The sequence below is a fragment of the Natrix helvetica genome (assembly GCF_964273705.1).
Source record: "Natrix helvetica genome assembly, chromosome: 9".
Taxonomy (NCBI): Eukaryota; Metazoa; Chordata; class Lepidosauria; order Squamata; family Natricidae; genus Natrix; species Natrix helvetica.
Genome location: NC_138560.1, coordinates 3,081,368 through 3,105,847, shown reverse-complemented (window position 1 = coordinate 3,105,847; position 24,480 = coordinate 3,081,368). Strand labels below are relative to the sequence as shown.

At 50.8% G+C, this 24,480-nt stretch overlaps 1 protein-coding gene across 2 annotated transcripts; it reads right to left on the bottom strand.

Annotated features, from left to right (window-relative positions):
* Positions 1-6,295: 6,295 nt before the first annotated feature.
* On the bottom strand, positions 6,296-19,725 carry NOP53 (NOP53 ribosome biogenesis factor). Of its 2 annotated transcripts, none has more exons than XM_081962553.1 (13): positions 19,367-19,725; positions 18,412-18,476; positions 16,350-16,434; positions 15,982-16,184; positions 15,518-15,588; positions 15,331-15,426; positions 15,040-15,144; positions 14,286-14,486; positions 12,242-12,417; positions 11,699-11,765; positions 8,800-8,876; positions 7,673-7,729; positions 6,296-6,784 (listed from the first exon to the last, which is right to left on the bottom strand). In XM_081962553.1, exons 1-13 carry the CDS (start codon positions 19,708-19,710, stop codon positions 6,679-6,681), a joined length of 1,653 nt encoding a protein of 550 aa, XP_081818679.1. In that variant the 5' UTR covers positions 19,711-19,725; the 3' UTR covers positions 6,296-6,678. The 2 variants fall into 2 exon arrangements, with proteins under 2 accessions (XP_081818679.1, XP_081818680.1); XM_081962554.1 differs by having other exon boundaries at positions 6,296-6,362.
* Between the last annotated feature and the right edge of the window lie 4,755 nt (positions 19,726-24,480).

The following is a 24,480-nucleotide window of genomic DNA, read 5'->3' as shown; positions in this document are numbered from 1 at the left end:
TCAGCCGTCCTTTCTTTGGGACCCACGGTTTCCCCTTCCTCATCGTGAGATCCAGATTCCTCCTTTGAGACTCATTTTCTCAATCTCAGCCAGGCTGCCAAGGAAAGGGGTATTTCCCCAGCCCTTTCTGTGTACTCTTTGCACATGCTCAGGAGATGCTGCTTCCAGCCGTTCTTTGGCTGGGTGGAAGGGGGGTTTAGCCAAGCCCTTCCATCTGCTTCCTATAGCCTTGCAGAGGCGCTGATTTTTTCCCCCCTTGCAAAGGGCAGGGCCTTCTGACTCCCCCCTCTTTCCCCCCCCCCTTTGCTCTTCCACCGACATTACTCCGGGTTGTATTTAGAGCTTCACCTCCTAAGCCGCTTTGCTGCCCCAACCAGAAAAGCAAAGGGATCAAAGCTCAGCGTGGGGAGCTCAGGAGACGAACGAACGGCAGCAGGCTGAAAGTGTGTTTGTGTGTGGGCATTTCCAGGCTGTGCTTGCGTTATCTTCCTGCAGGGAGCTATTGGCTACTCCCCCCCCCCCCAGCCTCCAAGACAGGAACCCTTTGGGGTCACAGTTTGAAAGAGGAAAATGTAGGGCAGGCTTGAGGTATTGATAGAAGGGACTATAGTTGAGGCCCAGGGTTGAAGTGTGGGGCGCTTGGTGATGTCTGAGCTTGGAGGTTTCCTTCCTTCCCTCCTTTCCTTGCAGATGTCTCACAACCCAACTAGGTTTCATCATCAGTGTTAGAAGGGAGTTTGTGGAGAGAAGGATGACTGTATGGTTCTTGGTAGTCTCTGAAATTGGTGGCTTTTTTGCAGACGTTTCATGGCCCAGCTTGGTAACATCATCAGTGTTAGAAGGGAGCGGGATTTGAGGAGGACGGTGACTATGGGGTCCTTGATGCTCTCTTGAGCTTGTTTCCTTGCAGACACTTCATTACCCAACTGGGTACCATCATCAGTGCTAAAACGGAATGGGGTTTGTGGAGAGGGGAGGATGAGGTCGACTGTGAGGTCCTTAGTGCTCTCTGAGCTTGGTGGTGCAGACGTTTCATGACCCAGCTAGGTAACATCATCAAGGCTAAAGAGAGGGGGGTATGTGGAGAGGAGGAGGACAACAGTGGAGTCTTTGGTGCTGAGTTTAGTGGTTTCCCTGCAGACATTTCATTGCCAAACTAGGTACCATCATCCATGCTAAGAGGGGGGTTTGTGGAGGGAGGAGGACTGTGAGGTCCTTGGTGCTCTCTGAGCTTAGTGGTTTCCTTCCAGACGTTTCCTTACCCATCTAGGTAACGTTATCAATGACGAAGTCCAGTGTTAATAAGGACTTTCTGGGGTGGAGTGGGGGGGTGGGCAGACAGCCCCCCCTCTCGACCATCTCTCCTCTCCAGGCTGACTCATTCCCACTGGGAAGGAAGGGTGATCTGATTTATGCCCGTACCTGCAGAGGTCTAACAGCTGCCAAGCTGGCATCGTTCCCGCAGTGAGAGGCGGAAGGAAACGCGGGATTTGGGACTGCAAGGAAGGCGGGGGGGGGGGGAACGGCACAAAATGCAGAAGACTGCGGTCCTTTTTTTTGGGGGGGGGGAAGGAAACCCCCAAACCCAGCCCAGTTTCTGCACTCATCAATAATCATAATCTTATGACAAGAATTTTGGAATTGGGTTAAGCTTAAAAGCACCTTCGGGGCAACTGAGGCCTGGACGATTGAAATCTCCCCTAGACAAGACATTCGCTTAATAGCCATTTGAAAGGGACGTACGACTGCTCCTCACACTTATGACCGTCACAGCGTTCCCACGATGACGTGATCCAAATCCAGGCACTTGGCAGCCGGCGTATATTTCCAGTGGTTGCAGCATCCTTCGAGCTAGGAGGAGAGCCAGGCGTTTGGGAAATGTTTGGTGCTCGGAGTTTGGTTGTTTCCTTGGACGTTTTGTTACCAAAGTAGCTAACATCATCAGTGCGACAAGAGAGTGGCATTTGCAAAGGAGGAGGAGACGATGGAGGAGGAAGAGGAGAGTGACTGTGAGGCTCTTGGGGCAGAGTTTGGTTGGTTTTGGTTGGCAGACGTTTCATTCCCAAGCTAGGTAATATCATCAGGGCTAGAAAGAGGAAGGGTTTGCAGAATGGAGATGGAGGAAGACTACAGTCCTTGGTGCTCTCGGAGCTTGGTGGCTTTCTTCCAGGAGTTTCATTACCCAGCTAGGTAACTTCATCAGTGCTAGAGGGGAGGGAGATTTGGGGAGGGGGCAGAGGAGGAGGAGGGCGATGGGGGGGGGGGTCCTTGGTGCTCTCGGAGCTTGGTGGCTTTCTTGCAGGCATTTCATTACCCACCTAGGGAACATCATAGCAATAGCTGTAGACTTATACACCGCTTTACAGAGCCAAACCCCCCCCCCCCAGACCTGGGACAGGGCATCCCATCGGCCCCCTCACCCCACCCAACTTCAGAGTCCTGGGTTCAGGACTCAGGGCAGGCAAGACCACTTTCGGGACTCTGGCGAGGTGACTTCTGCTATTTTTGCACCCGGATTAGAGGCGCTTTGGCACCTGACAAGCAAAGGGTGTGAATTATGCATGGCTCCTGTGAGGTGCCATTGAGAGCTGAAGCAGCAACGGATTTCTTTGGGGGGGGGGGGACACAGAAAGAGAACTGAAGTAGAGAAAAGGGAAGGGGTGAAATCGGGGGGGGGCTGGGACGACACTCGCCTTGATCCCCGTCTCCGTCAGCCGCATTCAAAGGCAAAGATGGGCAGGAAGGGAGAAAAGATGGCATCACCCATGGTCTTTCCTTCCTTCCTCCTCTTTTCTTCCCTCCCTCCCTTCCTTCCTTCCTCCATTCCCTCGCCCTGCCGCCCTTCTCTTCTTCCCCTCCCTGCTTCCTTTTTCCCTTTCCCTTCTTCTCCCTGCCTTCCCGCTCTCTTCCTTCTTTCCACCTTTACCTTCCTCCCTTCCATCTCTCTGCCTTCCACCTTCCTTTCTTCCCCCCTTCCTTCCCTTCTTCCCTTCCCTGCTTCCTTTCCTCCTTTCCACCCGTTCCTTCCTCTCCTCCCTCACCGTTTTACTTCCTGCCTTCCACCTTCGTTTCCTTTTCCTTCCTTCGTCTCCATCTTCCACCTTCCTTTCTTCCCCCCTCCCTGCCTTCCTCCCTCTTCCATCTTCCTTTTCCCCTTCCTTCCTCCCCCTCCCCCTCCCTTTTTTCCATCCTCTCATCTCCCTGCTTTCCTTTTCCTTCCTTCCTCCCTGCCTTCCACCTTCCTTTCTCCCCCCTCCCTCCCTTCTTCCCCTCCCTGCTTCCTTTCCTCCTTTCCACCCGTTCCTTCCTCCCTTCCCTCTCCCTGCTTTCCTTTCCTTCTCCTCCTACCTTCCTCCTTGTCTTCCACCTTCCTTTTCCCCCTTTTCCTTCCTTCCTCTCCCTACCTTCCATCTCCCTTCCCTCCCACCCTCTTTGCTTGTCAAAGCAAAAGAAGTGGAAGTTTGATGTGAATGCCTTATTTTACAAGCACCGAAGGGAGTCAGAGATCAATGCCTTTTCTTTCTCCCCACCCCCATCCCCGCTGCTTCTCCACTCTTTCCCTACTTCTCCTTCTTTTTGCTTTTGTATTTTTTTGTATCTCATAAATTAATAAAATTGATATAAACGTCCAAAAAGGAGAAGTCCATTGTGGCCCCAGCAAGAAGAGGGGAAGCAAACAAGCAAGCCAGAAGCACCAGGGTGATAGGTTGGTTGGGCCACAGATGGACTCAAAACAGCGAAAGGAATTGGGTCCTTTATCTGTGAGGATCAAGAGTTTTCGAGGGAGCTGGCAGGAAGGAGACAGAAAGATCAAAGGGAAAGGGGGCCATTGCAGCCTAGAGACACCCCTCCCATCCAACCGATGCCCGAGATAAACCAGTATCCTGCCAGCTGCCAATCTCCCAGAGATCTAGTTGGCGAGATATAATTTTGCAGCATGCTTGTGGAGCGGATAGCTTACACCAGGAGTCTCCAACCGTGACAACTTTAAGCCTGGAGGACTTCAACTCCCAGAATTCCCCAGCCAGCTGGCTGGGGAATTCTGGGAGTTGAAGTCCTCCAGGCTTAAAGTTGGCTAGGGGAAAAGCTGGCTGGGGAATTCTGGGAGTTGAAGTCCTCCAGGCATAAAGTAGGCTAGGGGAAAAGCTGGCTGGGGAATTCTGGGAGTTGAAGTCCTCCAGGCATAAAGTAGGCTAGGGGAAAAGCTGGCTGGGGAATTCTGGGAGTTGAAGTCCTCCAGGCTTAAAGTTGGCTAGGGGAAAAGCTGGCTGGGGAATTCTGGGAGTTGAAGTCCTCCAGGCTTAAAGTAGGCTAGGGGAAAAGCTGGCTGGGGAATTCTGGGAGTTGAAGTCCTCCAGGCTTAAAGTTGGCTAGGGGGAAAGCTGGCTGGGGAATTCTGGGAGTTGAAGTCCTCCAGGCTTAAAGTTGGCTAGGGGAAAAGCTGGCTGGGGAATTCTGGGAGTTGAAGTCCTCCAGGCTTAAAGTAGGCTAGGGGAAAAGCTGGCTGGGGAATTCTGGGAGTTGAAGTCCTCCAGGCATAAAGTAGGCTAGGGGAAAAGCTGGCTGGGGAATTCTGGGAGTTGAAGTCTTCCAGGCATAAAGTAGGCTAGGGGAAAAGCTGGCTGGGGAATTCTGGGAGTTGAAGTGCTCCAGGCTTAAAGTTGCCAAGGTTGGAGACCCCTGGACTAGCTCATTATGTCCTGCCCAGGGCAGGGAAAATCCCCAGCTGGGAGCTCAACCTGGAGCAGAATTAGAGACCCTTGGGGGGGGGGGGGGGCGAGAGATAAATCCTTGAGCTTCGTATTGGAAGCGGGGATGCTTTAATCCTCTTTGCTTTTGGCCTGCAAAGGGGTGGGGGGAATCGACGGCCCTTTTAATATTGGAAAAGCTGTCGAGGAGACAAAAGGAAGGAGAGAGATTCAGGCCGGAATGAGAAAAGATCCTGGTTTTGAAAAGCAGATGCGCACGGAAGGGACTGCAGGAATTTCACTTCACAATGGCAGCCAAGAAAGGTTGTTAAAAAACTCACGCAACAAATGTCTCGTTTAGCAATTGGGCTCAGTTGAGGTCATTAAGTCGAGGCCTACTTATAGAAGCAGCCCCCCCCCCCCCGAGATTTGCAGCCCCCAGAATTGGGGGCTGAAAAAGGGGCGGTGGGAGAAAACTGAGCAGATTTCAAAGCAATTGTGAAGCTCCCTCCCCTCCGCGCTGGTGGGGCCCGAGGCGCATTTTATCCAAAGTAATCAAATGATTGCTAATCTCCCCGATTAAGACAGAGCTCAAGTCTCCCCAGCTGCAGATTTGAAGATCTGGCTGGATCTGTTCTTTCTGGGAAAAAGGAGACAAGAGGGAGGGAGGGAAGTCGATCTTCTGCTCATCTCCTCCTCCCCTTCAATTGGTTACAATTCCCATTATCCTGTTCTGACGGAGGCTTCCCGAGAGCCTGAAGCAAACTCCTGGTCCCGACAAAAACCCCTTTTATTCATTGACTGTGAATTCCTCTCATTCACCTCCAGCAAAGTCTTTCAAGGGAGGATTTGCAGTCACAGACCTTCTCTGGCTTGGAGAGCTGCCAGGCCGATCTCTGCAGAGCTTGGCCAGGAGTCTCGGAGAGTCACAAACCAATTAAGCGAACTAATTGTCTCCTGCAAACTCCACTCCCCTTTCGCTCCTCTTTTATTTCCTCTGGGAGGGTCCATTCATTGTCCACCTCTGGCCTTACGCCCAAGTCGACCCCTGTTCTTTAGCTTGTCTGGCAACTCTGCGCATGCGCACACTGGGAACAGGCTCCAGCTGTTCTTCTGCCCCACTGATGTCCGACTCCGAAGGCAGCTGATAACTGTCAGACGGCCCTGGCCTCCTCTCTGCCTCCGACACAGAGTCCTCATCGGAGCCTTCCCCAGACTCCAGGACTGGCCCATGTTCCTCCCCAACCTCCTCACTGTCCAAATCTGCTGTTAGCTCTGCTGGCGGGCCACAAAACATCCTCTAGCCCGTCAGTTCCCAACCTTTTCTATACCCCGCACCCGTATAACACTTCTAATATATTCTCGCACCCCTTAAAGAAATAAATAATTATATGCATATTAATTAATACATATAGACTATAATTTTGAAACTTCTAAACCCAAGTTTTTGCAGCCCTGGTCTCGCACCCCTGGTTGGGAACCCCTGCCAGACCCACCGATCCCCAGGTTGAAGAAAAAGGGGAATTGGCGAGGGTCTCTGGTTGGGGAAGATAGTGGGGATAACCCAGAGAAAAGGGGAAAGAATCGAGTGGAAGAGACGTTTGAGGTTGGTTTGTGGCGTTTTAATGAAAGACGTGGGAGATCTCGGGACGCGAATTTTCACGCTTCTATAATCTGCAGAGAAGACAAGGAGGGGAGAGAAAAGAGGGGTGAACGAGGTGTGCCATAATTAAAACGACAAAAAAGCAGGAGGAGCTGGAAGTTTGCTTTTCACCCCTCGCTACCCCCAAAAGTGAGAAGTGCCGGAGAGAAAAGGGGAAAAAATAGATCTAAATCAGGTCATCATTGAAGCAACGAGCCCAGATGGGGTAGAAACCCTCAGCTCTTGTGGGGGCAAGCTTCCTCCAACTGGATTTCAACCCTGGGCCAAGAAGTCCTAGTCTCCTTTTTTGGGTGGTGTAAGCTTCACTTCTTTAAGGGAGGCGGTGGCTCAGTGGCTAAGACGCTGAGCTTGTCGATCAGAAAGGTTGGCAGTTTGAATCCCTAGTGCCGCGTAACGGAGTGAGCTCCCGTTGCTTCTCCCAGCTTCTGTCAACCTAGCACTTTGAAAGCATGTAAAAAATGCAAGTAGAAAAATAGGAACCACCTTTGGTGGGAAGGGAACAGCATTCCATGCGCCTTTGGCGTTGAGTCATGCCGGTCACATGACCCCGGAGACGTCTTCAGACAGTGATGGCAGTTCGGCTTTGAAACGGAGATGATCACCGCCCCCTAGAGTCGGGAACGACTAGCACAGATGTGCGAGGGGAACCTCTATCTTTAAGCTTTACTTAATGATTATCTTTCCCACGGAGATGAAATTCTTCCATTCTTAGACCTCCCAAAGGTGCTTTTTTCAAAAGGCAATTGGATTTTCTTGGGGTCTTTCCCCCACCACTCCGCAAATGTTTCATTTCTCATTCGAGGAGCTTCTTCCGTTCTGGCTGAATGGTGGAGGAGGGACTCTCAGAAAGAGGACTAACGACCAGATGACAGGAGGGAATATAAATCCTTCCATCCCACACCGTTCAGTCAGAACAGAGGAAGCTTCTCGGATGAGAAGCAAAACATCTTCAAGGAAAAAAAAGGAAGTCTTTTGAAAAAGCACCTTTGGGACAATTATGACCTGGGTGATTCAGACTCCAGGCACCCCTCCTTAGGACTGAAAACTGAAGAGTCCAGGGGACTTACAACCAGCTTCGGATTTCGGGATTAGGCCCCCCCCCCAAAGAAGTAAGCAAAAACACGAGGTTCTCCACTTCAAACGTTAAGAGGAACAAGGGGAGATTTCCCCCACCAGTTTAGAAAGCCCGTTAAGCACATGACGGCTGCTCCTGATGGGAGTTGTAATCCATCCCAAAGGCACCAGCCCTGGGAAGGACAGCCTTAGAGCACCCAACTGGACCGGTCAGCCGGAGCTCTCCCCAGGGCCCCAAGCCACTTACGTGATCTCCCGGAACGCTCGCTTTTCAACGTATTTCAGTCGGTATTTCCTCTTGAACCTGGGTAGGAAAGAAACCACCATTATTTAGAGCAGTGTTTCTCAAACTTGGCAACTTGAAGATGTCCGGACTTCAACTCCCAGAATTCCCTAGAATTCTGGGAGTTGAAATCCAGACATCTTCAAGTTGCCAAGGTTGAGAAACACTGATTTAGAGTCATCTACGGCGGAGACACGTCCCTCCCACGCAGGAAGGAGATTAAACCGGCTTGTTTCCACCCCAAGAGGTTGTTGGAAGAGGTTGTGTGAAAGGCAATGGGACGTAGGACTATAAATAACGTTGATGTATCTTGTCCATCGATCCACAGCACTTAGCTAAGGGAAGCTTTTTTAATCTCTTAAAGAAATAAGTGTCAGATGATTTGTGTCATTCAACGGTTCCTGATCTAACGCGAGAATAGGTTCCAGGGACAAATTCACCAACCTGTGAACTGTTAAAACTACAAACCAGATACAAAAAAGATCGAGAGGAATTTGGAATTGGTATAGAACCAAAGCGATAACCGTATGTTTCGGGGTATAAGACACACCAAGATTTTGAAGAGTAAAAAAGACCTCCCCAAAATGGCCCATTTTTCGCAAAAACAGGACCTCCCCCTCCCCCAGGGCATGAATTGCCTTTAGGAGGCTTGCAAAGTGCTCCTGGGGACTGGGAGGGGCAAAACTGAGCAAAAAATGGCCTGTTCTTCACTCATTTCTGCCCTCCCCGGCCCCCAGGAGCACTCTGAAAGCCTCCTAAAGCAGGGGTGTCCAAACTTGGGAACTTTAAGACTTGTGGACTTCAACTACCAGAATTCCCCAGCCAGCCATGCTGGCTGGGGAATTCTGGTAGTTGAAGTCCACAAGTCTTAAAGTTCCCAAGTTTGGACACCCCTGCCTTATGGTCCTGGCTATGGATGGAAGGTACCACTTTCGACTCAAAAGAGGAGGGCAGCCCCAGATGCTGGTCAGAGAAGCGACCCACAAGAAAAGGAAGCCCCCTGGAAGGAAGCTGGAGGAAGAGGGAAGGTTTGGTGACCAGCATCTGACAATCTCCCTTCCGCTGTTTCTCATCCCACCCCGTTTACTCACTTGGCCCGTTCTCGGGGCTCGATGATGTTGCGTTTCTGTAAGCTCTTGAATCGGTCCTTCAGGATGCTGCCTTCCGGCTGGGGGAAAAGAAAACAAACATGAGCCCAGGATGCCCAACAGCAGAGACGGGGAAGGGGAAGGGAGAGACCCAGCTTGTCTTCTTGCTTCAGAGGTCAATCAGGAAAGCTATCAGAGATGCCCACAGGGGATGGAAGGAAGAACAAGGACAGAGGGAGAGAGAGAGAGGGAGGTGAGAAGAAGGGAGAGAGGAGGAATGAGAGGAAGGAAGGCGAACAAGAACAGGGAGAGAGGGATGAGAGGAAGGAAGAACAAGGACAGAGGGAGAGAGAGGTAGGGATGGAGGGAAGGAAGAAGGAAGGGAGGGAGGAAACCCAATTTACAGTACAGGTAGTCCTTGGCTTACAACCACGATTGAGCTCAAAAGGCCCGTTCCTAACCGAGACAGTTATTAAGTGAATCACTGCAGTTGTTAAGTTAGTAAAAACAATTGTTCAGTGAATCTGGTCTCCTCACTGACTTTGCTTGTCAGAAGGTCGCCAAACGGTGATCACATGACTCGGGTACAGCAACCGCCATAAGTGTGAGTCAGCTGTCAAGCATCCGAATGTACATCACGCAACCGTGGGGATGCTGCAAAGGTCGTTAAGCGTGAAAAAGGATCGCCAGTGACTTTCTTCAGGGCTGCTGTAACTTCGAGTGGACACTAAGCGAAGCATCGTAAGCCGAGGACTACCTGGGTTCCTGTCTCCAGCAACATCTTCGACCACAACTGCCCAAACCAGATGTGGTGATAAAGGACACACCTTGAATGCTTTCCTGCAAACCCCCCAATATCTTTTTTTTTTAAAAAAGCAAAGTGAGAACCCCCCCCTCCCCTCCGCTCTCCTCCCCCTCCCTGACACCTCCAGAAGAGACTCTGCAGGCGACAGATGCAGGACTTTTCACGCCATCTCAGCTCCTCGCGTACATGCGGGGAGGTGCCTTCCTGCTCGCCTGAGGTCAGAGTGATTTTTCTCGGGATCTGCCGGGGTGGGAAGCTGGGAAGGGAACGGGCAATGCCATCCTGAGCGGTGCAAAGAGCCCACCGAGGGTTGAAATAAGGAAGGGCTCCTTGGTGCTCTCGGAGCTTGGCTCTTTTTATTCAGACGTTTCATCACCCAAACTACCTTAGGTAACATCCTCAGTGCTAGTAGAAAGTGGAGGTTGCAGAGAGGAGGAGGAGGAGGACTGTAGGGTTCTTGGTGCTGAGTTTGCTCGTTCTCTTGCAGACATTTCATGACCCAACTAGGGAACATCATCAGTGTTAGAAAGTAGTGGGGTTTGTTGAAAGAGGAGGAGGAGGGTGAAGGGAGGAGGAGGAGGAGGAAAGGAAGGAGGAGGAGGAGGAGGACTGTGGGGTCCTTGGTGCTCTCTCAGCTTGGCCCTTTTTATTCAGGCGTTTCCTTACTCAAATTAGATAACCCCATCACTGCTAGCACTGAAGGGAGGGGGAAAGGAGGAAGGGGAGGCCTCAGAAAAGCACCTCCCAGAAGGAATAGGTAAAGCCGCAATACCCCCAGCGGTTAACCTAGCATTTCCTTCTCCTTGCAACATAAGATAGATCCGTGGTAGAAGAGGGAGGGAGGGAGGAAGAGAGGAATGGGAGGAAGAACAAGAACAGAGGGAGAGGAGAAGGGAGGGAGGGAGGAAACCCAATTTACAGTACAGTCCTTGGCTTACAAGTCTTTTCTTTTGCAAAACTCTTTGGAGCCCAGATCAGGGGAAGCCCAGAGACTTTCTGTAGCCGACTCTGTCATGTTCGGATGATATAAAAATAGTCCTAACTTTTTGAAATGTGTAAATGGAGCAGAGGTTTCACATTTGCCCATAATTGTGCTTTTCAATGTTGGCTAAGCCAGCCCTCCATGCTGAAAAGGAAGGAGGAGGGGGTGCCGGAGGGTGCCTCAGTTCCCTGATCCTTACCCACTCGGTAGGACCAGGGGTTCCCCTGGGGTCCTTCACATTCCCAGCAACGGCTGCTGCAAATTCTCCGAGCGCAAGGATGGGTCTCATCATTGGACACCATTGGGGGAGGAGGGAAGAACCCAGGGCGCCCAGCAGAGACTCAGGAGGAGAAGCATTGTCTCTCTGTTACTCATCCTCCATTATTGGGGAAGGACACCCCCGGGCCAGATCTCTCCCAAGGCTCTACAGCAGGGCTGTCCAAACTTGGCAACTTTTAAGACTTGTGGACTTTCAACTCCCAGAATTCTCCAGCCAGCTGGCCAGTCTTAAAAGTTGCCAAGTTTGAAGACCTCCGATTTAAGCCACGGCTAGTGCAGAACTGAGAAGGGGCCAGACAGTATATAGCTAGCGTAGGGATTAAGGACTGTCTCCTTTAAGAAACTACCTCATGGGAAATGTAGGCAGAGACTGCCTTATGGGAAATGTAACTCCATAACATGTGATCACATCTGTGTTTCTGATTGGCCAACGGGGCAGTCAGCCCGCCTGCAAAGTTTATAGCCGGTCAGTTTGAATGCCCTTGTGAACCGGAATAATAAGAGTTTTGTATCTCCGCTCAGCATGGGAGTGAAATCGTCATCTTTTTACATCACGCGATGGGACGAGATTATGGGAAGTCAGAAGTATCTTAACACTGAACTGTAAGTGTTGCTGTTAAGAATGCCTGATAATAAACTTGATCTGAATAGGGTGGAGTTAACTGCGTGTCCCGAATAAGCCGACAACGCCCGAGGCAGAACAGTGGCACGGAATTCACCCGAAGGAGATCTACAGAAGGACAAGCGGCCTGAAGCAGAAGGGAAGATGGCAGTGAGACCACCTGGGCTGATCTTCTGCCTTGCAGGTGTGCCAAAAAACCCGGAGTGCCGCTTACCCTGAGCGTCCTCAAGGACTCCGCCAGTTCACTGCTCAACTGTACGTCCACATCGGGCTCTTCGTACCTGCCGGGAAAGGATCGGGGCCTCGCTGAGGAACAGGCGGCCAGCGCCTTTTCTTCCTGCCACCCCCCCTTTCTCCTTCTACCCCCACTGGGCATGCCCATCCTGCCCTCATTTATTTCTTTTATTTGCAAAGTTTACTGGCCGCCCACCGCACCACAGGTGAATAACTTTGGGCGGCTTGCAGTCTTTAGAAGGGAAAACCAATACAAAAGGCAAATGCCAAATACTGTGGGCCAATAAAACAATGGGCAGGGGGGGGAGAGGAGTGGGACCTGTTGCTAATCGATCAATCACCTCCGTGATGCCCCCCCCCCCATTAGAGCCCCAAGCTATCTGGCAGGGACAGCTCTTTAGGTTCTTGGGGAAGTGAGAGCATCTTAGCCACTGAGCCCTCGCTAGAGTAGACCTACCCAATTCCTGCCACCGTCCTCCGTACATTTTTAGCCTCCAGCCCCCTCTGCCCCTCCCTTACTTACTTGAGCCTCCCCAGCCGTTTGGGCTTGATGGCCTCCAGTTTCCGCTTGGCTTCGCGCCTCTGCTTCCGGCGCTGCAGCTCGGCCTCCCGCTGCTTCAGCTGCAGCCGGATGGATTTCAACTGGAAGAGCTCCTGCTTCCTCAGCCGGGCGGCCTTCTCGGACAGCTCGCGGGCTTTCTGTGCCGGGAGAAGCAGCGGCGGGGGGAAAGGGAGGGCGTGAGGCCGGGAGCAGTTGGGTTTTCCTTCGGGGACTACAAAGCAAAGGGCCGCGTCTTCTTCCCACCCCCTGCCGGCGTGGTCTCTGTGGGCGCAGCCGCCCTCCGCAAGCTGGCATCTCCCCTGCTTTTGCAGAGCTCCCGCAGGGAACAGATGGCAGCGCCAGGCTGGGCCAGATGGTGGGGCGTTTTTTGTGAGCCACAACATCCTCGGCGGAGAGGTTCAATAAGCGCCTATTGGCAAGGGGCCCAGAAGGCACTCCCGGAACGCTGGCATTGTTGCTTCAAGGACAGTAAGGAGAGCTTGGCAAGGAATCCCTGCCATGTTCCGTCACACAACACACAACACCGGCGGACACAAAAGAAACAGCGCCGGGGCTTCTGTTTTCTGCCTTTCCCAAAGTTAACAGAATTTGAATTCAGTGCCCGGATTGCTCATTTACAACAACAAAGCTGTGAATTATTTCAAGCACTGTGTGCACAAATACAACATATATACATATACATACATACATACATATATATATGTTGTATTTGTGCTGATAAATAAATAAAGGGAGACTAGTATAGATCTATTTCAAGCTATTTAGCTCTCATCAGCTAGCCATACCCTTACTGGGATTCGAACCTGGGCTGTGTTACATATTAGGCAGATTTGTTAGCCACTAAGCCACAGGCTCTCCTCCTTATCAGCTGAGCCAGGGAAATAGGTATGTATTTGTGTTACAACCCTTGGTTGTACCAGGCATACCAGGGGTTGTAACACATACATACATACATACATACATACATACATACATACATACATACATACATCTCTCTCTCCCCCCTCCTCCCCTCTCTCTACACTCATACACACACACACATATATCTGTGTGTGCGTGCATGCGTGTTCCATCATAACTCTGGAACGCCTAGAGCAATTTCAACCAAACTTGGTACACAGACGACTTACTCTCTGGAAACAAATACTGTGGGGGGTAAGACACATCTAGGAGTGTGTGTTCTGTTATGATACAGCCTGTTGTGCCTTCAAACGGCTTCTACTGTACTGCCTTAAAATGGCTTCTACTGTACTGCCCCAAAATGACTTCTACTGTACAGTACTCCACAAAGGGGCTCCCTCTGGTAAGGGGGAAAATCCAACATTAGAAATTATGTTTGGTCCGGACATTTTCCCCCTATAAATAAATAAATAAATACCCAGACAACATCGGGTTATCAGCTAGTTTTATCTTGAAATCTCCCCATCTGCATATTCCACGGAGGGCCAGAAATGTAGATTTTCTCCCGCAGTGGAAAGTGAAATCTTTCAAGGCAACCAACCTCTACCTTCTGCAGGCTTTGTCTGCTGTCATGGAAATAACACTTCTGAGCCGCTGGGAAAGGCGGGACTGCTACCTTCAACGGCAAGCCCGCGTGGGCTGGGAACCAAGGGGATTGTAGTCTTAACCCTTCTAGAAATTGAGATTTCTAGAAGGGTTAAGACTAAAGTCTTTTGTGCAAAGCAGATTTCCCTCCCCTCCCAGCCTCCAGGGGCTACTTTAGAGGTCAGCAACCTGTGTCTCTGGAGCCACAGGTGGGTCTTTCATCCCTCTGCTGCGGCTCCCTGTCGCCGGTCAGCTCCACGATTGATAGGGCTTTCGGTTAGGACACGTAGAGGAAAAAGGATGCCGCTCTAGGAAGAGACTCTATTGGGGGAGGAGAGGGGGGGGGGAAAGAAACCCGGACGTTCGGTGGGCTTCAGAATTGAATGGGGGGCTTCTGGTTAGGACCTTTGTGGCTCTTTGAGAGTTTAAGGTTGCCGACCCCTGGGCTAGGCGAACTCACCAACCGTTTGGCGGCTTTTTCTTTCTTGCGCTGCTGCTCCGTTTTCTTTTCTCTGACCACCGTTGCTGTGAAGAGAGGGGAGGCCTCGTCGGAGACTGCCTGCGGATCCTGCTCCGGGGGTCTTGGTGGGCTGCCCTGCCCTTCCTCGCCTTCCGATTCCTCTTCCATGAGGCCCTCGCACTGTTCCTGAAACACGGACTCCTGGGAAAGAGGGCAAAGAGGAGAGGAGCTAAAAGGGGAGGCAAGCCCCGTGCCCGCTGTAGCCCAGGCGTTCAGAGACTGGCCTCTGGGATTCGCTGCGCCCAACAGACTCACAATAAACTGCGTGTCCCTCAATGAAAATAAAGGACAAAGAGGAATCGGAGTACTTCAAGATGGGGGGGGGAGATTTTATGATTGGCTAGAGAAAGCAAGCTAGAAAAGAAAGTAGGGAGAAAATATAGAACTCAGATGACATACTATTAAATGGAAAAGGGGGGGGGAGAAGGGGAAAACAAGATTATCTTCTTCCACACGGCTGCTTTCTTTCTCCCATATTTAAATGGGCCTGGGTCTCCCGTTTCCACGGATACCATCTCTTTCACACAATGCAGAGTCAGAACAGGCCAATCTTGCTGTCCCCATCGGAATTGTGAGTCCTTCCTCCAATCGTTGTAATCTCCTCTCTCGATAATTCTATCCCAAGAATGCAGGACAGAATCCAGGACCCTTGTTTGGGACTGGGCCTCCTTGCATTTTGGGTACCAGCTCTCACCTGGGTGGGGGCCTCTGCGGCGGTGGGGAAATTCAACTGACGCTGCAGCCTCTCCTCTGCCTTCTGCCTCACCAGCTCAGCTTCAAAGGCCTGGAGGAGCAATGCCTGAGGGGGAGGGAGAAAAGAAGACGACAAACCCAGTGAGATCTTCACGCAGACCTCAGCAAGCTTCCCACCTGGGGCCCCGCGTGAAATCCACCCCAACGGATCACGCAGGATTCTCCAAGTGCCAGGCAGGAGGGGAAAAATACCTCCCTGCCTTCACGGCGATTTGCCAAGCGTTGCCAATACCTGGTGAGACTGGAAGCTGGGGTTGTAAGATCCGCCTGGCGAGATGATCTCCATGGCTGGCAGCTCCGACGGGCTCTTCTTCAGGCGCTCAGGGCGCTGGAGGAAACATCCCAGGGTGTGAGGCTCTGCCTGGCAGGCCACCCTCCCACCCCCCCACCCCCCGCGAGGGAACAGGCCCAGCGCTTACCTTCACGGGCTGCTTCTTGGTTTGTTCCAGGAAAAAGGTGTCCTGCCCAGCTAGAGCTTGGTCAAGGGGGTCTGATGGCAAGAAAACGAGAGGCAATTTGGTCCAGTGGTTACGGCACCAGGCTAGAAAGTGTGGTGAGTTCAAGTCCTGCCTTAGGCATAGAAGTTGACTTTGGGCCAATCACCAGGAGACTGGGAGTTCTAGCCCTGCCTCAGACAGGAAAGCCAGCTGGGTGACTTTGGGCCAATCACCGGGAGTCTGGGAGTTCTAGTCCCGCCTCAGGCAGGCAAGTCAGCTGGGTGACTTTGGGCCAATCACCGGGAGTCTGGGAGTTCTAGTCCCGCCTCAGGCAGGCAAGTCAGCTGGGTGACTTTGGGCCAGTCAGAAATGTTTTTCATTTCACTCCCGATTTCAACCGACCTGAACTATTATTTGGCCATCAAGTTGAATAAACAAAGGCTTACTTGAATCTGCCCAAATGTCATAGAAGGCCCTGGAGGGATTGGTCCCGCTGTCTGCTCCAGCTATCTTGGGTTTGGGAGGGTTGTGTAACCTCTGCTGAAGGAGCCGTTCTTTTCGGGGCACCACCCCCTTTTCCGCCAGCTTCTCCCAGAGTCGCTCTTTCCGTTTCAACTTCCGTCCATTGGGGACCTGATGCGAAAGGATGCTGAGGAGGAAGGGGGGGGGGAGGAAGGTTTTAAGTAGGACAGCTCGGTGTGGTTCAAAAACATCCTTGCCCCCAAAAATAGGACAGAAATGAGACCCCGAGAAGGAATGAAAATGCCGGCTTCCCCACACCCATCTCCCAATGAAAGGCGGAGACAAAACTCACTCTTTGGGCGGGGGGACCTTGGAATCCGGCTGTAAGATCAGGTCGATCTTCAGTGGTTTCTCTTTGGTTGGTTGTTCTTTCTGACCTGGAACAAGAACGTAGGCAGGAAATGAGCCCAGGACCACCAGTCACACCAGGGGTGGCAACAGTCAAGGTGAGGAGTGGGACTCTTGCGGTGAAGCCACCTGATTAGGTCTCTTTCACTTACTGTGCTCTGCCTCCTAAGTCCCTTGTCAAAACCTCGATTTCCCAGTGGCCCTAAAGCCGAGCTACAAAAAGAACTGTAACTAACTCCCTTTATTATGTTTTCATTAAAAAGATGATCAGGGCTTAAAACATGAATTTTTAATTGTTTTAACATGCTTTGATGTTTGAACTGTAACGTATTTTTGAACTACAAGTTGCCCCGAGTCACTGACTGAGATGGGCAGCTATAGAAATGAATTTAATAAATCCTGCCCATCTTCACTTTCTAAGATGCCAGCTAAAGGAAGAACCCAAAACCACCACCGAGGGGAAGCGATCAGAATGGATCATTGATGATCTCAAGGAAACAGATCACAGGGATACTGTAACCCACCGAAATGACTACTAGTCTTACCCTCAAGTCTAACGGACTTTCCCCCTCAATTTAGTCCTACGTTCTCATTTTTTAAGGTACCCAAGTGCCAAAAGGGTTTTGTTGGACCTTAAAAAAACAGGAAGGAAAACTGGAAAAGGCTCCTGCGTATTACTTGGACAGCGAAGATGACTAACAAGTACTGGAACACCTAACCCCAGACATATCATTGAAATGCAAAATCACAAAACTGCGCTTCACTTATTTTGGCCCTGTCATGTGGGGGAATTCACTGGAGAAAGCAATTACTTTTGGAAGAGAAAAAAAGAAACCAGGGAACACAGTGGCTGGACACCACCCAAGCTGACCCCTGGCACAGAAAACAGACTCAACAGAACAGGGGTATCAAACTCAAAACCTGGGGGCCAAACCTGGCCCACGGGGTGCTTAGATCTGGCCCGTGGCATTGACCTGGAAACAGTGAAGAACCAGCCTGTTGTCCTCCTGAGCTCCGTTTTCGCTGGCAGAGGGTTGCAGGAAGCTGCTGCAACCAAAAACGGAGCTAGGGGAGAGAGTTTTGGCTGATAGAGTGCTTGGGCCACCATAGGCGCCCCCCTCTCCCAGGTCAAACGCAACCCTGATGCAGCCCTCAAAGAAATCAAGTTTGACACCCCTGCAACAGAACAATTCAAAGTAGTAGTGCAAGATTGGGAGATGTGGAGAGACCTGGCCCTTAGAATCGCCAAGGGTGGGGCACAATTGAATGGATTTATTTATTTATTTATTTTATTTTATTTGACTTATCAGTCGCCCCCTCTCCGCAAAGGGACTCGGGGCGACGTACAATCAAAACAAATATACAGATGTGGCATGGAGGTGGTGACATCAATGCTTAACAAATAAAATTCCAATAAAAAGCCACTAGGTTAAAATAAATAACAATAAATTAAAACAGTTAAAATAATTTAAAACCCCAAAATTTACATTTACCGTAATTAAAATTGCCAGGGAGGTTAGAAAGTTCTAGTTAAGCCAGGCCGGCTAGTTGGAACAGGTGGGTCTTGAGTTTCGTGCGGAAGGAGCGGAGATCGGTCGTTATCCTGATGTCTGGGGGGAGGTCATTCCAGAGGGCTGGGCCCATCACAGAGAAGGCCCTACTCCTGGGCGCCGCCCTCTGACACTGTCTGGTGGATGGCACCCGGAGGAGTCCCTCTCTGTGAGAGCGAATTGGTCGCAGGGATGTATGGGGCAGAATGCGATCCCGCAAGTAACTAGGTCCTGTGCCATGGAGCGCTTTAAAGATGGTAACTAACACCTTGAAGCGCACCCGGTAGACCACAGGGAGCCAGTGCAGCTCGCGCAGGAGAGGTGTTATATGGGAGAACCTCATTCTCCCCATAATTGCCCGCGCGGCCGCATTCTGGACCAGTTGCAGTCTCCGGGTGCATCTCAAGGGGAGCCCCATGATAACATCAACACCATCCCTCTGTTGCAACCTCTCACCTTGTGGTTCATTGTTTGTATCTACGAAGAAGAGGCTTTCATCGGGCTTTTCCGACACTGGTCCTCTGGGGAGAAACATATATTTATAAATATATAAATCATATGTAGAAACAGTTCATGGCCTTCAATCAAGAGCTAAACCATTCCTGAGTTCTCAGGAATGGGAAGCAGCCAGTCTTCTTCTCCCCAACTCTTAACATTGGGGGGGCGGGGGGGGGGAGGAATCATCTTCGTGAAATGCCCTCACAAAGCCCTCGGTACAGGTAGTCCTCGACTTACAACAGTTCATTTTGCAACCGTTCAAGGCTACAATGGCACTGAAAAAGAGGGACTTAGGATCTTTTTTTCACATTGATATAATGACCCTTGCTGCATCCCTGGGGTCACAGGATCAAAATTCGGACACTTGGCAACCGACTGGTACTTACGACGGTTGTAGTATCCCAGGGTTACGGGATCCCCTTTTGTGACCTTCTAAACAAGCCAAGTAGATGGGGGAGGCGGATTCACTTAACAATCATGAGACTAAGGCAGGGGTCTCCAAACTTGGCCACTTGGAAGACTTGTGGACTTCAACTCCCAGAATTCTCCAGCCAGCATAGAATTCTGGGAGTTGAAGTCCACAAGTCTTCCAAGTGGCCAAGTTTGAAGGCCTCTGGACTAAGGTAACCACTGTGGTGATCCGCTTAACAACGGTGGCAAGAAAGGTCGTCATAGCGGGGCGAATAGAAAAGTTTGGGGATGGTGGTGGTCGTAAGTCGAGGACTACCTGCAATTCCACACCTAACTCCACATCAGGATACCCCGCGCATGCGCAGAAGCACAGCGTCGTGGCTGCTGGCCCTCAGGGGTAGACTGCCTCCGAGCCTGGAGGTTCTATTTTGCCTATGCATCCCCTCCCCCAGTTTCGGAAGCAGGGCTCTCCCGGCTTCCCTGGGGCCTCGCCGGGCCTCACCCCAAGTGCCGCTGCTCCGAGACCCGCTCCTCCAGCCAGTCCCCGAGGTCCCGGCCTAGCCTGGCCTCGGGGCCCCGCCAGCGCTTCCAGCCCTTCTTGCGGTTCCGGGCGCCCCGGCCGCCCACCCGCCGCGAGGGGAGCCGGCTGGGGTCACGCGAGTTGGCTCCGAAGCCCAGAAAAGAGGAAGAAGACGCGGCCGCCTGAGGGGCAGCACCCGGCGCCGCCATCTTGCGCCACGAGAAAGAGAGCGTGGGAATGAGAGAGAAGCGGAAGAGGAGGGGAAAGAGCGCCGCCCTCACGGAATAGGAATAGGGAAGGCGGCTTCCGGCGGAAGGTGGCGCCATTTGCGTGGAGGAGGGAGGAGGTCGCCCCTCATTAAATCACAAAGAGGAGGGAGAAAGCATAAAATAGAATATAGAATATAGAATGGAAAAATAGAATAGAATAGAATGTGGAACGGAATAGGAATAGATAATACAATATAGAATGGACTGGAATGGAATAGAAAATAGAATAGAATTAATAATGGAAATAGAAATAGAATAGAAAATAGAATAGAATTTAGAATTTAAATAGAAAATAGAATAGAATGGAATAGAATAGAATAAGAATAGAATATAACAGAAAATACAATAGAATAGAATTCAGAATTTTAATAGAAAATAAAATAGAATAGAATGGAATAGAATAAGAATAGAACAGAACAGAAAATAGAATAAAATTTAGAATTTAAATAGAATAGAAAATAGAATAGAAATAGAATGGAATGGAATAAGAATGGAATAAGAATAGAATACAATTTAGAATTTAAATAGAAAATAGAATAGAATGGAATGGAATAGAATAAGAATAGAACAAAAATAAGAATAGAACAAAATAGAATAGAATAGAATGTGGGATGGGATGGGAGACACTTTCTGAATCTAATCCTTGACACAGAAACCTGGAACATGAAAAGCCCCCCCCCCCCCCCGGGTTTTTGTCTCCTCCTCGCTCTGGATATTTGGATGCCCAGAATAGACATCCCCCCCTCACCTCACCTCGCCCTCTGGGGTGTGGGTGGGTGTGATCATTCATTCTGTGTATAGCCACTAGGGGGCAGGCCGGTCCCAGGGCTCTGGCGCTGCCGTGCGTGGGGAGCTGGGTGTGGCTGGGAAGGCAGGGAGAAATCTGTTTTCTCACAAGGCAAATTGGGGGGGGGGGGCTCGGGATGTGTGTCTTTCCTATGAGTCAGTCGGTCCCACTTGGTTAAGTCGACAGTCATCTCGGCACCCTCCCAAAACCAATAAATAAATGCATAAATAAATAAATACAAATGGCTTTTTATAGGCCTAGAAAAGCTGAAGGAGGCTGCGGGTGCCCTTCCCAACAAACTTTCAGGGAAAAGCAGAGGCTTTGGGCCCCTGCCACCGACCTCCTCCTCCGATGCTGGGAGGGAGAGACTGATGGGGGGTGGAAAATGGGGGGAGCCACAGCAGGGGGTGCACAAAAAGGTGGGGAAGACTCAGGGTTAGGCACACAGTTGTGGGTCACACCGAGAGCCACACAACGGGCAACCATTTCATATTGTGCTGGCTGGGGCGGTTTGGGAGTCTGAAGTTCAAACATCAGAAAGTTGCCAAGATTGAGAAATGCTGGTCTAGACTTTTCCTTCCTTCCTTCCTTCCTTCCTTCCTTCCTTCCTTCCTTCCTTCCTTCCTTCTCTTTCTCGGTCTACTTCCCTCCATTCTTGTTCCCCTTCCTTCTTTTCTTCCATCTACTCACCTATCTACCTACCTTCCTTCTTTCCTTCCCTCCTCCCTCTGCTCCTATTTTTCCCCTTCCTTTTTTCTTTCTTTTCTTCTTCCCCTTTTTCTCCCTCCCGCCCTTCCTTTCCTCTCCCCCTCCCCTTCCTTCCCTCCTCCCTCTGCACCTCTTTTTCCCCTTCCTTCCTTTCTTTTTTTCTTTCTTTTCTTCCTCCCCCTCTTGCTCCCTCCCTCCTTTCCTTCCTTCCTTCCTCCCTGCCTTTCCTCCTCCCCTTCCTTCCATCTTCCCTCTGCTGCTCTCTTCTTCCTTCCTTCCTTTTTTCTTTTCCTTTTCTTCCTCCCCCTCTTGCTCCCTCCCTCCCTCCTTTCCTCCCTTCCTTCCTCCCTTCCTTTCCTCCTCCCCTTCCTTCCATCCTCCCTCTGCTCCTCTTTTTCTCCTTCCTTTCTTTTTTCTCTTTCTTCTTCCCCCTTGTCCTCCCTCCCTCTGTTCCTTCCTTCCTTCCTTCCTTCCTCCTCCCTCCTTTCTCTCTCTCTCTCTCTCTCTCTCTAACTCTAACTCTCTCTTTCTATCTAAAGCAGTGTTTCTCAAACTTGGCGACTTTAAGTCCTGTGGACTTCAACTCCCAGAATCCCCCAGCCAGCATAGCTGGCTGGGGAATTCTGGGAGTTGAAGTCCACAGGACTTAAAGTCGCCAAGTTTGAGAAACACTGATCTAAAGGGTTTTTATTTTCTACTCAACCTACACAAGACAGCAGGGAACAGGAAAACCCTGCCTGTTTCCCTTCGTGTTTTTCCATCTTCTGCTCCATTCCGTTGTGTGCACGTTGTGTGCACGTGGGGTGAAGCTGCAGGAAAGCAGCTGGCACACTCTGGTTTTGCTCCTAATCCCAAATGTGCACTTGGGCATTTCAGATTCATCAGGAAGGAATGGCAGAAAAACACATTCGCCCCAAAGGGAAATCCTGCATTCAGCTGGAGGGATTCAGCTGGAGAACAACTGTCTCTATTTTCTTTTGCTTCCGTGGGGAACACGCCCAACTGTTTCCAGAGGAGGAAGCGAATCTAAGGTGCTGGAGTATTTTCTGTCAACCTCCCCACACACAGATCCGCTCTTCCCTAGCCCCATTGCAAGCAATATTCTTACTCGTCATCAGAGGTTTTTAAAGCAACGTCCTTAAGACTATTATGGAGTTACTGAGCATTATGGTCTTATGGCATAAAGTCTCCAACCTTGGCCACTTTAAGCCTGGCGGACTTCAACTCCCAGAATTCCCCAGCCAGCAAACCTGTAGTCCTCGACTTATGACTACAGTTGGGACTGGGATTTCAACTCTGAAGAAGCTGAAGAAGCTTCTTGGATGACAAGTGAAACGTCTTCAAAGAAAAAAAACAAAACCCAGAAAGTCCAGTTGCCTCTTGAAAAAGCCCTTTTGAGACAACCATTGAACTGGATGACTGAGAATCTCCATAAACATCTGTGAGCAACATTTCTTCTATTTACCTCTGGTGACTACAGATCAGTTCCCGGCAACTGGCTGTTCTGACTGAGGCTTCCCAAGAGCCTGAAGCAAACTCCTTGTCCCAACAAAAACCCCTTTTATAAATTGACTGTGAATTCTGCTCATTCACATCCAGCAAAGTCTTTCCAGGGAGGATTTACAGTCACAGACCTTCTCTGGCTTGGGAAGATTTACAGTCACAGACCTTCTCTGGCTTGGAGAGCTGACAGGCTGATATCTGCAAAACTTGGCCAGGAGTCTCGGAGAGTCATGAACCAATGAAGGGAACAAAAGGTCTCCTGCAAACTCCACTCCCCTTTTGCTCCTCTTTTATTTCCTCTGGGAGGGGCCATTCATTGTCCACCTGTGGCCTTCCTCCCAAGTCAACCCCTGTTCTTTAGTGCTTCCCTTCGTCTGGCAACTCTGCGCATGCGCACACTGGGAACAGGCTCCAGCTGTTCTTCTGCCCCACTGATCTCCGACTCTGAAGGCAGCTGATAACTGGCATTCTGCTCCGGCCCCCTCTCTGCCTCCGACACAGAGCCCTCATCAGAGCCTTCCCCAGATTCCAGGACTGGCCCATCTTCCTCCCCAACTTCCTCACTGTCCGAATCTGCTGCCAGCTCTTCTGGCGGGCCACAACACTGGTCAGGGGGACTTTGCTAATAAATGAAGAATTTGAAAGCCAGCAGCACAGAGGGAATTTAAACCTGCAAATGATCGGTAGGAATATAGCTGAGCAGGCTAATGCATTTGGAAAAGCTCCTTGGTTTCTGGCCGATGCGTTTTCAAGGCTGCTGTGGCTTTTAAAAATGCTGGGAATTGGGGGGGGGGGTGTTCCTCTCTTGCGTTTCAGATCGTGAATAGCTCAAACCCTGCCAAGGCCAGGCCTTCAAATCAGCTGAACAAATCATGATTCTGAGCTCTACCAAAATAATATGGCCCAGCCCCAAAGGCATCCGCAGTAACGGAAATTTAAGCAGTGCCCTACCCATTCCACCTCCCTCGTTCCAGGCCGTCGGGCCCCGTGTTTTGCCCCTGTGCCCATGATCGGAGCAGCCAGGGAACGCCTGTTTTTTTCCGACGGAGAGAAAAGAAAGAATGCATTTTTTTCCCCTTTGGCCAGCCTGGGAGAGGCTGGCAGCAGCTCAGCCCCTGCTGACTCACAGGCTGGGGCTCCCGGCTGCATCTTCGCAACCCAACATTCCTCTTGCAACCCTTCCGATGGGGAACGACTACAGGCGAGGTAGTCCTTGATTGATAAGGAGGAGAAATTTCCTGACAGTGAGAACAATTAATCAGTGGAACAGAAGTTGCCTCCAGAAGTTGTGAATGCCCCAACACTGGAAGTCTTTAAGAAGATGTTGGATAGCCATCTGTCTGAAACGGTATAGGGTTTCCTGCCTAGGCAGGGGGTTGGACTAGAAGGCCTCCAAGGTCCCTTCCAACTCTACTATTGTATTGTATTATTGTATAACACTTCATTGAGCGACCGGCCATAGTTAAAACATCCCTGGAAAAAAACAGAGGCTTATGACGGTTGGTCACGCTTAACAGCGGTTGCCGTTGTGGCTACGTAATCAGAATTCAACGGCTGGGCTCGTATTTAGTACAGGGAGCCGCAGCAGAGGGGTGAACGAGCCACGGGTTGCCAACTCCTGCCCCGGTGGAACTCCTTGCCACCAGAAGTTGTAGGTGCTCCAACACAGGAGTTTTTAAAGAAGAGATTGGGCCACCATTTGCCTGGAATGGGATAGGGTCTCCTGCTTGAGCAGGGGGTTGGACTAGAAGACCTCCGAGGTCCCTTCTGTTATTAAGACCGCCACGCGCCCCTGTGCAAAGCAACCCAGAGTGAACAGCCAGGCATGG